Source organism: Charadrius vociferus, unplaced genomic scaffold (assembly GCF_000708025.1).
Source record: "Charadrius vociferus isolate BGI_N301 unplaced genomic scaffold, ASM70802v2 scaffold134, whole genome shotgun sequence".
Taxonomy (NCBI): domain Eukaryota; kingdom Metazoa; phylum Chordata; class Aves; order Charadriiformes; family Charadriidae; genus Charadrius; species Charadrius vociferus.
This window is the reverse complement of record NW_009648333.1, coordinates 4399296-4414035: the sequence shown is the minus strand read 5'-3', so window position 1 is coordinate 4414035 and position 14740 is coordinate 4399296. Positions and strand designations below refer to the sequence as shown.

The following is a 14740-nucleotide window of genomic DNA, read 5'->3' as shown; positions in this document are numbered from 1 at the left end:
TGGTACAGACCGTCTGCAGTTCTTAGCACTTCTTCATAGGTCCTTCTTTCTAAAACTTCTTACTATTCCTTCACAGAAATAAAGTGTCAAATGTATATCTGGCCAGTCTCAGTATTTGCATGAGTCTCCTTCCCTTTTCCCTTCCCTTCCCTTCCCTTCCCTTCCCTTCCCATCCCTTCCTTTCCCTCCCCTCCCCTCCCCTCCCCTCTTCTCCCCTCTCCTTCACTTCACTTCCCCCTTCCCTTTCCCCTTCCCTTCCCACTTCCCTTCCCCCTTCCCACCAGGCTGAAATCAGAACTGCAGCAACCAGGAGGAGAGAATCAGAACCCAGGGAGGCGGGTGGGAGAGGTCTGTGCCCTCTCTGCTCATTTGTGATACAAAGGAATGGAGGAAAAAATCGAGTAAAACAAGGATATGGCAATGGCTAAAGAAGCAGCAGAAGATGATGGCAAGGAAGGAGAAGTATAAATGAGAGGTGGGTGGGAAATGGAGGTGTCATGGTTTAACCCCAGCCAGCAGGTAGGACCACGCAGCCGCTCGCTCACTCCCCCTGGTTGGGATGGGTGGTGGGAATCGGATGAGTAAAAGTGAGGAAAAACTTGTGGGTTGAGATAAAGACAGTTTAACAAGTAAAGCAAAAGCCGCGCACACAAGCAAAGCAGAACAAGGAATTCATTCCCTGCTTCCCATGGGCAGGCAGGTGTTCAGCCATCTCCAGGACAGCAGAGCTCCATCATGTGTAATGGTTACTGGGGAAGACAAATGCTGTAACTCCAAACATCCCCCCTTCCTTCTTCCCCCAGATTTATATACTGAGCATGATGTCATATGGTATGGAATAGCCCTTTGGTCAGTTGTCCCGGCTGTGTCCCCTCCCAACTTCTGCTCGCTGGTGGGGCGGTGTGAGGAGCAGAAAAGGCCTCGAGTGCTTACCAACAACCAAAACCATCAGTGCGCTACCAACACTATTCCCATCCCAAACCCAGAACACAGCACTACACCAGCTGCCAGGAAGAAAGTCCACCCTATCCCAGCTGAAACCATGCCAGGAGGACTGTACCAGCCTGGGAGCGGGGAGGGCTGAACGTAAAGCACTCGAAATCCCGGCATCAGCCAAGAGCTTGAGCAGCGAAACAGAGAAATAAAACCTGCCCATGCATGGAACAAAGCTTGCTAGGGGAGAGGTCACGGAGCGGGATAAAATCACACTCCTGTATTCAGGAATGACAGACATCGTAGTAAAGGCCACTGAGTGCTAATTATGCAAAAAGAAGGGATAAACCCAAAGTGTTTGACTAAAAGTCACAACAGGGAAAGTGTTAAGAGAGTTAGGGGTAGAACTGGGAGCCTGACGGTGACATTGGCCAAAGATGGTCACCATCTCAGCAAACACGCATTTGTGCAGAGCCTTTGGTAAGCTGCAAAACTATGTATATGGGAAAAGATATCTGGCCTATAATGAATCGATAGGATAATGGGGGAATGGCTTCAAACTGGAAGAAGGGAGATTTAGATCAGATACTGGGAAGAAATTTTTCACTCTGAGGGTGGTGAGGCAGTGGCACAGGTTGCCCAGAGAAGTTGTGGCTGCCCCATCCCTGGAGAGGTTCAAGGCCAGGCTGGATGGGGCTTTGAGCAACCTGGTCTGGTGGGAGGTGTCCCTGCCCATGGCAGGGGGGTTGGAACTCGATGATCTTCAAGGTCCGTTCCAACCTAAACCATTCTATGATTCTATGAAACCAATTGCCGCTGCTGTCCCAGATGTGGAGGTGGGAGCAGAGGCTATGAAGGGTGACGGGGGCTGAGCAGTACAACAGGGGAAAAGCTCTCTTTGCCAGGACCAACAAGAGGTGATGGTGGTTTGGTATTGTAAGTAGTAGTGTAAGGCTACTAAGGTCATAGGGAAAAACATCATTTGATAGTTGCAGTTTAAAATAAATAGATGGGTAAAACATAGGTTTATAAAAAGGCATTCTAAATCAAAAGGGGAAAGAGAAAGAGACCTAATTAGAAAAAAAATCAACAGGGCTGAAGGACTCAAGGACTTGAATACAAAGGAAAGACTGGATTTCTTTATGCCAGAGCAGCAGAAATTATCTGGACATTGTACCTTAAGCAAAGGGGAAGGGTTTCACAGAAGACCCCCTGGCAGCTTGGTAACTAAGGTCATGGGAAATAGAAGAGGAGCATCACTCTTATAAGAAAGTTTTGTCTTCAAGATGAGGAAATATGGAAGATGATAGATAAATAATGGCATCTAGGAGCAGTTACTTCAACCAGGAGAAAAGAAATGGGGCTGTCATGCAGTGAGAAGGGTGTACAGATTGAAGGAAGCCTGGCAATATTTACAAAACCAATAAGCATTTTGCCTCCATTTTTAATAAAGATGATTATGTGAAAGATGGGAGCAGTAGGAAGATTAGTAAAAGGAACAAAGTCGTGGGTAATTACTGCAATGGGGAAAAACAAATGATCTTGTCCAGAGTACAGACAAGTCAAGTGTGTGAAGATGAGGGTGAAAGAAGCAAGAAGTTTTACTGTAGCCCTGAAATTATTCTGGAATACTTGCATTAAAGAAAGGGAGAGAAATAATTTACAATAATTTGGACAAATTTCAAAGAAAATAAATAAAGATATGAAGTATGAGATTACATGAAATGTTGCTTTAGCACTGTATCTTGCCCTGGTTAAACTTTGTTTCCCTTTTCCTTAAATAAAGGAAACGTGGTAGATGTAATCTATTTGGGGTCAATAATACCTGATAGTGTCCAGACATGAAATGCTATTTAAGCAGAGGAATGTGGGGGTCAGGAGACAACAACAGAGGGGTGTTTTGTGTGGGAAGTGTCAGACTGAAGGAAAGCTGCTCTGTGGGATTCGTCAAGGCTCCTGTCATCCTTCATATTTTCGTTATAGTGGTGTCATCGAGAACACGAGCATGCTAATGAAATCTGCTGTTGGCAGAGCTGGGAGACATCACCAGTTCAAACAAGGGTGGGAATAGTATACTGGAGAAACCGCATGCCTCTTAGAACTGGATTAATGAAGATACAATTAAATTTGATAATACTAATGACATGCAGAGATTAATCACAAAAATTTCTTCCATTAACTCCGAGATCAGCACTTGGAAAAGAAAGACTAGTTAATCACAAGATGAGTACGAGCTACGTAAAATGGGAAATGTAAACCCAGCAATGTCAAATAAGTAATTTCAGAAAAGATCTGGAGTACAATGTATGATTCTGTCGGCCAGTCAAGGGTAAGCCAAAGTGGAACAAGTATGCTGAAAACCCGCTATGATGATGAGGGACTGGGCAGCCCATTTCAGAGGAGGATGAAAACACTTGGTGTATTCAGCTTGTCAAAACAAAGAAAGTGGGGCTTGGGAAATGGGGGAACGGGGACAGTTAAAACTAAGGACCAATGTCAGCATGAGGACAAGTGGGTACAAGCTCAACTCTGCTGTCGGAGTAGCAAAACAGTGGGACAAGAGTGGCAGGAGCAAGATCGAGTCTGACTTCTTTTGAATGGAGCTGGAAGACTTCACAGACGGGATTATGTGGTGTGGTTGACTGCAGTGGCAATGAGATTAGATGACCAAGAGATCCCTTCTAGGAGCCTACAGAGAATTTTTTAACGCCATTCCGTAAATAAATACCTCGGCCTAACATACAGCAATGTGTGCAGCAGTGGTGCCTCTAGCGCGTAAAAGGATATGGTAGAAAAGGGGAAATGGGAAAGGGTGACAAAAATGAGATGACACCTCAATAAACCAGTTTTATAAAGAAGATGACTAATTAGAGCCTGGATGAAAGTTCTAAAATAACTGGAGAATGGGATATTCTCCCTCTGTCTCAGAATACCAGAAGCAAAACAATCAGCCAGACTGAAAGGTAGAACTTCTGGAAAAACTGAGATACAAAATACATTCTTGTAAAAGGTGTGATTGATCCACTGAGTCAATTGTTGTAGGAAGGCACTTGGACAAAACTTAAAATTATCATTGTACAAAGAAGGAGCGTGCATTTATTAATTGTGAGAAAATGCATTTTTATAATCCTTTACGCTAGCATAAAATTCATAAGCAGCGGCAAATTAATCTTCTCAAATTTTGCACCAGTGTCTTAAGTATTATGGACCAGAAAGAGCTCTAACACAGTGTGGACGGGCCTTCGCATCCATCACTCTTTTTAACACAAAATTTCCTATGTCTTCCTCCCAGTTATGCAGAAGCGACTGCTGTCAGAGACAAGGTCTTAGCCCGGATGGTGGTGGGTCAGAGCTGGTGCCAATACACACTTGTGCACTTCAGGGACTCATTTCAATAGTTTATTCGGTGCCACTGTTCAGAGGGTAAGTTTGCATGCAGCTTCCACCTTCCGTAAAGACACTTCCATGAATGAACTTTACTTTGTTATCTCGCGCTTTGGTAATTAACGTCTAACGCACGTCTTCAGAGAAACAAGAGGTGTGGACATGGTGTTCAGAAACACGGCCAATGTCTGCTCATTCCAGGGAAGTATTTACTTTCCAAAGCACTGTGAATTCTCTCTTTGGCTTTATAGGAGTAAATACAAGCAAGCTCACTGTTCATGGCACAGTACGTATGTCCTATGGTCCCAACATATAGAGCCAAGTTGACCGACCCCCATGAAAAGCCCAAGAAGAGAAGAGTTTACCCCCTCCTCTGACACAGCCCTGTAACACCTTCCAAGAGCAAAACAACAGAGAGAAGGAACAGAGATATTAAAAGAAACCACACACACAGGAAAACAACTTATCTCTGTGCTGGGAGAGATCTCCTGGCCAGCGATGGCCAGGCTTACGGAGTAAGATAGGATCTTCATTCCAGGGCAGAGAAAGGAGGGAGGGAGGGAGGGACAGGCTCCGTGCACCCTCACCTACCCACAGACCCTACGTGGTTTCTATAGCAGCACAATAGCAGACATTTTTCTCTCTCCACAAGAAAGCCTGAGTAATGTTCTGCGATTATATTAGTCTGCATTTTAATCAGATTGTATCTTCTCTCAAGCTTGCTTTCTCCCCCCTGGGCAGCCCATTTCAGAGGAGGATGAAAACACTTGGTGTATTCAGCTTGTCAAAACAAAGAAAGTGGGGCTTGGGAAATGGGGGAACGGGGACAGTTAAAACTAAGGACCAATGTCAGCATGAGGACAAGTGGGTACAAGCTCAACTCTGCTGTCGGAGTAGCAAAACAGTGGGACAAGAGTGGCAGGAGCAAGATCGAGTCTGACTTCTTTTGAATGGAGCTGGAAGACTTCACAGACGGGATTATGTGGTGTGGTTGACTGCAGTGGCAATGAGATTAGATGACCAAGAGATCCCTTCTAGGAGCCTACAGAGAATTTTTTAATGCCATTCCGTAAATAAATACCTCGGCCTAACATACAGCAATGTGTGCAGCAGTGGTGCCTCTAGCGCGTAAAAGGATATGGTAGAAAAGGGGAAATGGGAAAGGGTGACAAAAATGAGATGACACCTCAATAAACCAGTTTTATAAAGAAGATGACTAATTAGAGCCTGGATGAAAGTTCTAAAATAACTGGAGAATGGGATATTCTCCCTCTGTCTCAGAATACCAGAAGCAAAACAATCAGCCAGACTGAAAGGTAGAACTTCTGGAAAAACTGAGATACAAAATACATTCTTGTAAAAGGTGTGATTGATCCACTGAGTCAATTGTTGTAGGAAGGCACTTGGACAAAACTTAAAATTATCATTGTACAAAGAAGGAGCGTGCATTTATTAATTGTGAGAAAATGCATTTTTATAATCCTTTACGCTAGCATAAAATTCATAAGCAGCGGCAAATTAATCTTCTCAAATTTTGCACCAGTGTCTTAAGTATTATGGACCAGAAAGAGCTCTAACACAGTGTGGACGGGCCTTCGCATCCATCACTCTTTTTAACACAAAATTTCCTATGTCTTCCTCCCAGTTATGCAGAAGCGACTGCTGTCAGAGACAAGGTCTTAGCCCGGATGGTGGTGGGTCAGAGCTGGTGCCAATACACACTTGTGCACTTCAGGGACTCATTTCAATAGTTTATTCGGTGCCACTGTTCAGAGGGTAAGTTTGCATGCAGCTTCCACCTTCCGTAAAGACACTTCCATGAATGAACTTTACTTTGTTATCTCGCGCTTTGGTAATTAACTTCTAACGCACGTCTTCAGAGAAACAAGAGGTGTGGACATGGTGTTCAGAAACACGGCCAACGTCTGCTCATTCCAGGGAAGTATTTACTTTCCAAAGCACTGTGAATTCTCTCTTTGGCTTTATAGGAGTAAATACAAGCAAGCTCACTGTTCATGGCACAGTACGTATGTCCTATGGTCCCAACATATAGAGCCAAGTTGACCGACCCCCATGAAAAGCCCAAGAAGAGAAGAGTTTACCCCCTCCTCTGACACAGCCCTGTAACACCTTCCAAGAGCAAAACAACAGAGAGAAGGAACAGAGATATTAAAAGAAACCACACACACAGGAAAACAACTTATCTCTGTGCTGGGAGAGATCTCCTGGCCAGCGATGGCCAGGCTTACGGAGTAAGATAGGATCTTCATTCCAGGGCAGAGAAAGGAGGGAGGGACCCCCCCCCCCCCCCCATTTCCTCCTTATATAACACTCCCAAACTCTAATCCAAGAAGTGAAAAGCTCGAGGTTTTCTTTTCCTTTCAGGGCTGCCCATCTGCTACTGTTAATTTTTTGCACCGATTTGTGCCCCGACAGTACAAGCAGTTGTTCTGCACGCAGGATGCCAGTTTGATCTGAAAAGCAGGGGGGAAAGCCCTGATGACGGAATCTCTTGAATTAATACAAGCTCTCATGCTTCATTCAGAGATGTATATGAGAGAGCACAGCAGAATTTTTGTTTTCCATTTTAGGAACTCCTCAGGATCTATATTAAGCCCTCTAAAAACTGTGGCATTGTAGCGCCGTTGCCGGCCTTTCTAAATCTCACCGTGTGTTATGACAGAGTTAGTGTGTTGGGGCTGGCACCTGGGTGGCGTTAGGGAAGGTCACTGACAAGTCCAGGCAAACCGTAGGGCGATGCTTACAGCGGCAGAGGAGCACTGGGGCTGGTACAGCTCCTCACCGTTGCTAAGCAAATGAAGAGCTTTTTGCATGTAGCATCTGCCAGTCTAACCTCTGCAGATCCCTTAACTTCATGGAGTCATCACACAGAAGTCACATCGCTGAAACTACAGAGAGGGAAGGCGGCGTTTCTGTTACCACCTCTCCAGATTTCGGCTGTCAACTCTGGGTGGGCAACGACTGGCCCCGCAGCTCTGCTGATGCACAGGTCCTGCCCTGCTCAGGAGGGTCAGCCGGGGTGGCACGAGCCCTCATTGAACGTGGCTTGAGCTGACCTTGTTCTCAAGCGGGAAGATACTGAAAGCTTTACGTTCCTAATACAACTTCTTTAGCAAGAAGGATGTAAATTCAAGTCATGCCTACATATTACAACAGAAAGTTATGATGAGTGAACGTGTAGGTTGCAAAGTCAAATGCAGAAAATATAGGAAATGCCAGAAATAAGATTGCCTGGGCAACCTTAACTCATCCTCCCACATGCATACGCCTTTTTCTTACAGCCTTAATTGCATAATGTCATACCATTACACCGTCTCCTGTCACACTGGCAGTCTGTCTTCTATTTGCCCATGGGAACAGAGCACCTAAATATACTTGAAAATCTGGATGTCATTCAGCATTTGTTTTAAATCCTCAATTAATCAGCCTGTGGTGCAACACAGGAAGTATTCCCTTAGTGCAGGAATTACTAACCCGCTCCTTCATAGGCTTGTCGGGGTGTATAGCAAAGATGCATGAGAAAAGTTCAAACTCTAAATCAACTAGGCTGCCTAAGTCCGGCACGTACCTGCCTGCTACCTAAACTCCTTTCATTTTCTACCACATCTTGAAACACCTCAATGCTTCATACACCCAAATATTCTGTAGCAAAGTCCCATAGATGCAATGCATTGAAGCAGGGACTGAAGCCCTGAAGCTTCTGAGATGAGCGGTTGAACCACCAGGAAGGAGTCCTTCTCTCGCTTTACCTGAATGAACATCAAATCCCTCAGTGCAGCGGCACAACTTTGACGGGAAGACTGATGGTGCCACGTCTCAGGCTACAAGGTAGACCGGGTGGCTGAGCTCGCTTCTCTAGATGTGACATACCTGGGGCCGAGGGCTTCCTTGAAACTGGGGAGAAAAGAGGCAGCCGGAATATATAGGAAGCAAACTATATAGGAATATATTGGAAGTGACAGTAGAGCATGTCGGGCCAGGTCCCTGGCAGGGAAGGGTGGTGGGATGGGTGGGAGCTCCCCAGGAACACCAGGAACAGGTCTTCCCACCTGTGCTCTGGGTGCAACTGGTGCAGCGAGGGGCTGTGAGGGCAACCAGGGGAAGAAATGCCGATTTTACAAGGAGAGAGGAGAAAGACAAGTTTGTTTAGCCTACCAAATGGTGCCCGTGAGGGGAGATGATGATCACCTGCTGCCAGCTCACACAAGAGGGATTGCGGAGGAGAGGAGAGCTCCTTAGAGCAAGGAGAAGCTTGTCAGAGGGTTTGCATTATGAGTGGGTTTTGCAGACCTTAAATGCCTAAAGGAACTAGGCACTCACTCCTACTGCCTTTCAGTAGGAATTGGATCCGCAAACCATTTAAAAAATGCAATTATTGTTAGCAATTTGTAAGTAAGTTTTAAAAAAAGCCTGCAACTGTAGAGATTTCCATCAGAAAACAGGTGATGCAAAACATTTTGTCAATAATCCAAACTGGAAAAACAATAAAAAGGTAACAGGGAAAACTGGGAAGTAAGTGATTCTCATTTGGGAAACACTATAAGCTATGTAAGCTATATAGCTACATAGATATGCAGGCTACAAGAAGCTGGTTATATTTTGCTTCAAGGTGTTTCTGTATCACAAATTTCTATATTCTGTTTTGTCTGAGGCTAGAACCCATTGGTGGTGCTTTGTGAAGGGTGTGTTTTAAGGCATTTAAATGAGCAAGCACTGCTGCCTACGAGGCAGCCTTAACAGCCTTAAAAAAAAAAAAATAATGTATTCATCAAAGTTTCAGGGTGCTCATTAGCATTCACACAATTATTATGCAGGCAGATGACTATAGATAGGCAGCCGAAAATTGTCAGAGGAATGGCATTCATTTTTATTAGCCAAAAAAATAATGAGACTTTGGAGCTACTGCAACACTCAACATTTTAATAACAATCCATTTTTCAGCAATACAGTGTTCAGCTGGCTAAACGTGCCCAAGGATTAACTACAGGAAGCTTAAGAGCAGACTCTGTCAGCTATGTTTGTTTTCTATAAAACCCTTTGTGATGGTGATGAACTGCGCCATAACAGAAGGATATTTTAGTGTTATTGTATCGATGACTCACATAGTCTCTAAGGTTTGACAAGAGCACAGTTGTTTGGTTTTTTTTTCTAAATAAAGCAAGTAGTCAGTCCAAAAATAGAAGTAACACTTAGAAGAATGCAGGTCCTGTAGGAATTACAAATTCCATCTACCAAAAACACAGAGGTTGGTATGCTGGGGCATCTCTGCTGAGGATATTGTGTGAAAGCCATTAATTCTTCATCTGGAATGTAAATCTATGCCGTCCAAATGGGATTTAAGTATTTCGAGGTAGGACTTCAGTTCCTGGCTGGAACCAGTTTTAACCGGTTGGGCAATTTTCATGGTCATTTCTATATTTGCTTTCTTGCTCAGAGCCCAGAGTTATTTGCCCTGTGCTACCTGCAGCGCTGCAGCGTGGTATGGCTGGAATGGGTCCCCAGGCGAGGAAGGAAATGGGGCCCTGGTCCCACCAGCCACCAGCTTTCCTCCTCTCTTCACCCCGGGTAGGGCCTCCCCCCACCCCAGCAGGCTTCAGGGGAATCGCACTGCTTGCACCGTCAAAGGGGATACTGCTGCTGCAGTGTACTCCACTGCATGTTTCAAGGTTTAGTGCCATCTTACTAATAGGAAGAAAAGCAAAGCATTCCCACTTGTTTCTTATCCTATGCCAGAGCACTTTTCCATTCTCCCTAAAGTATTCCCTAAAATATAAAACAAATACTCTCATTTGCCCAAAATATCCTGAAGATGGGTTTCTGTGGCCGAACTACAACTTACCTTTAGCACGGTCTCACTGAATTCTCAAAAGCAAACAGACAAAAAAAGTCTCAGCTTACAAATCCATTAGTCATGTTTTCTTACAGAACGAATTACAGAAATCTCCAGTAAATTAGAGAGGAAAATACTAACTGAGAGCAACTTCTTTTCCATCTCTGAGCTAGCAGCTGCAGGGGTGAGAGCCTGGGACAGGCTGTGCGCGAGCACCTCGGGCACTGATGCACTGCGGTTTGGGGTGGGTTTTATCCAGCTGCCCAGAAATCATTTGTACTTCAAGCCGTGTTGCAACTACATCCTTAGAGGCAGTTTCTGTTTGCACTGTCCAAACTCAAGCCCATCGCTACTAATGCTTGTAGGACACAGGTGAAAATGTGAAAGAAAAACTGTGCGTAGACTACTTCCACTGAGAAAGGTCCCTCTCCTGGGTGCGCACTGGAGGGAGATGAGTATGAAGACAAGGGAGCAAGCCAGCCGGCTAAAGGCAGAGGGACTTCCCATATGGCTTTGATGTAAATAGGCTTAGCATGGGCTTTTCTTAATTTCTCATGTCCAGGGAGTCACGCTGTTACAGGACGGCTGCGGAAGGGATGCAAATACAGCGCAGCAATTGCCCCCTGCCCAGGTGGGATGGATGGCTTGGACTGGAGACAGCCTTACACATACCAGCAGGTGACTGGGCTTTTCCAAGGCTCTCATCGGTGGACAAGCCACCATTTAGGAACTGGGACTGGGCTTGGTGTTGCTGTCACAGAACATAAAACCCCCTGCAGTATAACCTAAACCACCAAGACAGCCGATGGCTCTTCCTCATTTCCATGTTGCTCCTGCTTAGACCTGATGACAACTCTCTATGCTTTTTTTCAGGGACACGTTCCTGTGCTCGGAGAAGGTTGCACAGCGATGACTTCAGTGCGACTTAGCTGCCAGTGGGCTCCCTCTGACCTTAGAGTCTCTCTGCCTTCTAATATTAACTGTCAAAGGGAGGACCAGAGCTGCAGTCTCCGTTAAATGCCAGCTTGAAATACACTGCACTTTAAGTTTAAGATGAAGGGGCTTTTAAATGCAAAGTACTACCCTGTAGTCATTAAAGTATGTAAGAAATTGCTCCATTCTATGCTACTGTACTACTGATGCAGTATGTATTTTGCTACATGTTTGGTTCCACCTCTGTTGATATTAGTAACAAAGTTTACGTTAATTTTCATGGTATAGGAATAGAATTATTCACTATAAAATGCATTCCAATAGTCTGAAGTTGGGGGGGGGGGGGGAACCACTATCTAGAAAGTCTGGGAAAATTCATGCTTTTTCACAGTTGCAATTGTAAAACAGATTTTTTCTTTTAATTTGAAAAAGAATCTGACCAAGACTGACTTGTAACTCAAGAGATGATTTCAAATTGCTGAAATGAATACCAAGAATCAGCATTAAGCTAGCTATAATGCAAGCTATATGCTTGCTAGAAGCATATAGAAAAATTTGTGTGATAAGAGCAATTCCAACTATAATCAACTACCGGAAAATGAGACAATGTTGAAATTCAATACGCATTGGGTTTTCACTGAGTTCTAGACAAAGAATCACCGTATCTGCAGATCTAACTACAAACAACAGTAATTCTGCCCAGTAGTTATTGTCAGCATCTCTCCTGAATTCCCGTGGGCGTGAAAGGGAATAGGTTTTGCATAAAAATAATTAGGAGAACCAGTCAAATGAGGTGGTGTTCCAGCCATACTACTTATCTGTAGATGTAGACAACAGCTGACTCACTGCTTGGAATCACACATTCTCTCACGTCTTGGCATCTGAAATAGCTGAAACATCGCAAACTGATAATAGGATTTCTAACTGAGAAGTAGAAGTATTTTGCATTAATATTACATGCAGCCATGAATAAAACATTAACACGTAACTAGAATGTTTTTCACTTGTATCTGAGCAGTAACTGCAACCTCAGCTGTTTCAAAATATGTATTCTTTCAAAATACCAGAAGGCAGTTGTACATAAAAGATTCATTCTCTTCTGGTGTATGAATCAGCTATGAAAGAACTGAAGTTGCAATTCATTCTCCTGTCCGCTCAGCAAGCAGTACAACTACATTATTACTGATTTGGGACAGATTGTAATGTTATAATTAACTCTGAGATAAAAATTCCTGAAAAAAAGTCAGTGCTCAGTAAAAATATTCTGAGGAAAAAAAAAAACCCTAACAACTGGCTGAGACTACAATAGAGCATAATTTTCTCTAACTCTACTCGTGCAGTGTTTTCTAAACCAACATTTACATTTATTAATGAATGTCCCACTTTCTTTGACTAGTAAATCATTTGCAGAAGTAGAAACCTTTGTTCAGAGTTATAATAAGAGATTGCATTTACAGAAAGAAACTTTTCTTTTTTCAAGACTCTCTGGAAGCTGTACAGCAGCTCATCTATGCCAACCCAGCTTACAATTTTTCCTAACACTAGGACAGACTGTCCTTTAGCTGGCAAAGTAGTACTAAGCAAGGATATGTTATTTACCATGTCTTATTTTTTTAAATAAAATACAAAGGCAAACTATGTGAGTCTTGGTTTGTGTTTCAGGCTTGTAGTTCCACTTGAACTTGAAAAAGCACCCAACATATTTCCAGGGAAAAGCTCTTCAAATATGAGAAAAGAAACATGCGACAAGTAGAGAATGGAGAACAAATTCTGCAAAAGAAGCGAAAGTGAATTACAGTTGGTACTTGGGATAAGGAGAGAGACAGACAGTGGGGGCAGGCTGGATACAGAGCCTGTGGTTGTACTGCAGAAAGTGAGGGGTCTGGGAAGAATGCGTTCACCCTGTAATATTTTGCAGTCCATAACGCGTAGGTTTCATAAATGGTGCATATTGCTGTGTTCTGCAGATAGTTGCTTCAATCGTTGCATCCTCAGAGTTTTGTCAGTCATCAAGAGCTAGAGCAGCAAAATGCAGCAATATTCCTGCGCTGAGAGACGAGCCCTGCTGCCAGCCCCACCGCCCGGCTCTGCTGGCCACTGTTGACTCCTGCAGTCCGAGCAGCAGAAGGAAACGCAGACGCAATTCATCTGCCTCAGAAAACAGATTGCCCTGAGCAGAGAGGTGGAATGGGGAGATCAGAAGAGGTAAGAAACCTTCCTCTTTGCTCAGTTCAGCCCAGTTTCAGCGTACGGCCAGATCTGAAGCTTACTGACATCTTGGGCTTCTGGAGCTTCTGGGCTTCTGGAGCTCGGTGGCTTTGACTCAGGGCCTCCAGGAGGTGAGTACCTCCCTAGATCTGAGGTGCCCAAAGTTAACTTGTTTGAGCACCACCACTGACAGCAGTAGGCACCAAGATGTAAAGAGACAGCAGACACCTCAAACAGCAGTGATCAAGGGCCTGTCTCTGGTCACACCGCGGGATGAAGCATATCCCGATCCCCTCTCTCCATCCTTGTGCCACCCACCCTAACACTGAGCCAAGTCCAACCAGACTCCATGCCTTCTCCCACCACCACCTTCCCGTCCCATACAAACTCGTACGCCGAGCCCAGCCCTCGCACGTGTCTGCCCAACCCCCGCCCCCTGCCTCGAGCTGTCTTTTGGCATCCCGAGCCAAAAGCGCAGCTCCCACGTTGGCGGCACTCCTGCAGGCTTCCGTGCCAGGCCACTCTTGCATCTGAGGGCTTGCCGGGCAAGAAGCCAGAGCCTCCCTCGTCCCCCCGCCAGTGCTGATGGGACACCTGAGACGGCTGCTGGCTGCCGCCCCAGAGATGCCGAGAGGAGAGCGGAGTCAGCTCCAGGTTTGGGTGGGCACCGGCTTATGGTCTCACCGGTGGCATGGGCACTGGCACGCAGCGGTGGTGCTGTGCGAGAGGTGAAGTGGCCTGCGTCTGAGGTCAGGAAGCCCTGGCTCTCAGGACAAGTTAGTCCATTCACTCTCACGAGGGGTTTTTTTCTATTTGTTTTTTTTTTTTTTCCCTTCAACGTCTTTTCACATATTTTCCCCTGGCTAATCGCCATAAAGGTCTGTCATCGTGCAAGAAACTGCTGGCTGCTTGTGGGTGAAATTTGTGGCTTCAAGCATGGCTTTGTTGGGGGATGTATGAGAAAACGTAAGCATCGCTGGTGTGGGGGGTTATGGAGGCTCCCAGGAGGAGACTGCCAGCACAGGCAACACAGCTGGGTACAGAACACGTACAATTTACATTTCATCACATATTACTGGAGGACATATACTTCATGTCTAGAAAATGACGCTGTTATTACAAGATGAAAATCCGTACGCTACGAGGCTAATTTTTGGCCTCGCTGCAAGACTGTGCTCAGGAGCGGAGCTGTTGTGAAACAGTAAGGGACACGCTCTGATTCACCGTGCGATCCAGCAACAGCAGTTGTTTTTCTTACAGTCGCCAACCAGCTTTTGTTCATCTGCCAAATTCAGCTGACTTGTCCTGCCTTGCAGCCCTTGGGCGAGAAAGACCAGACCCAACTGGCGTACGCTGTAGTCACAACTAAGGCAAGCTTCTCCGAGCTCAGCCCATGGAGAAGACAAACTGCAGGTAAAAATACACAATATC

General features: G+C 45.1%; 1 protein-coding gene across 1 annotated transcript in view; it reads right to left on the bottom strand.

Moving 5' to 3' along the window:
• RASL11B (RAS-like, family 11, member B) overlaps positions 1–949 on the bottom strand; it is a 4242-nt gene extending 3293 nt beyond the window's left edge. Inside the window, exon 1 of the mRNA XM_009885025.1 lies at positions 934–949. Coding sequence (XP_009883327.1) covers positions 934–949 — 16 coding nt within the window. The remainder of the gene's footprint in view (positions 1–933) is intronic.
• Between the last annotated feature and the right edge of the window lie 13791 nt (positions 950–14740).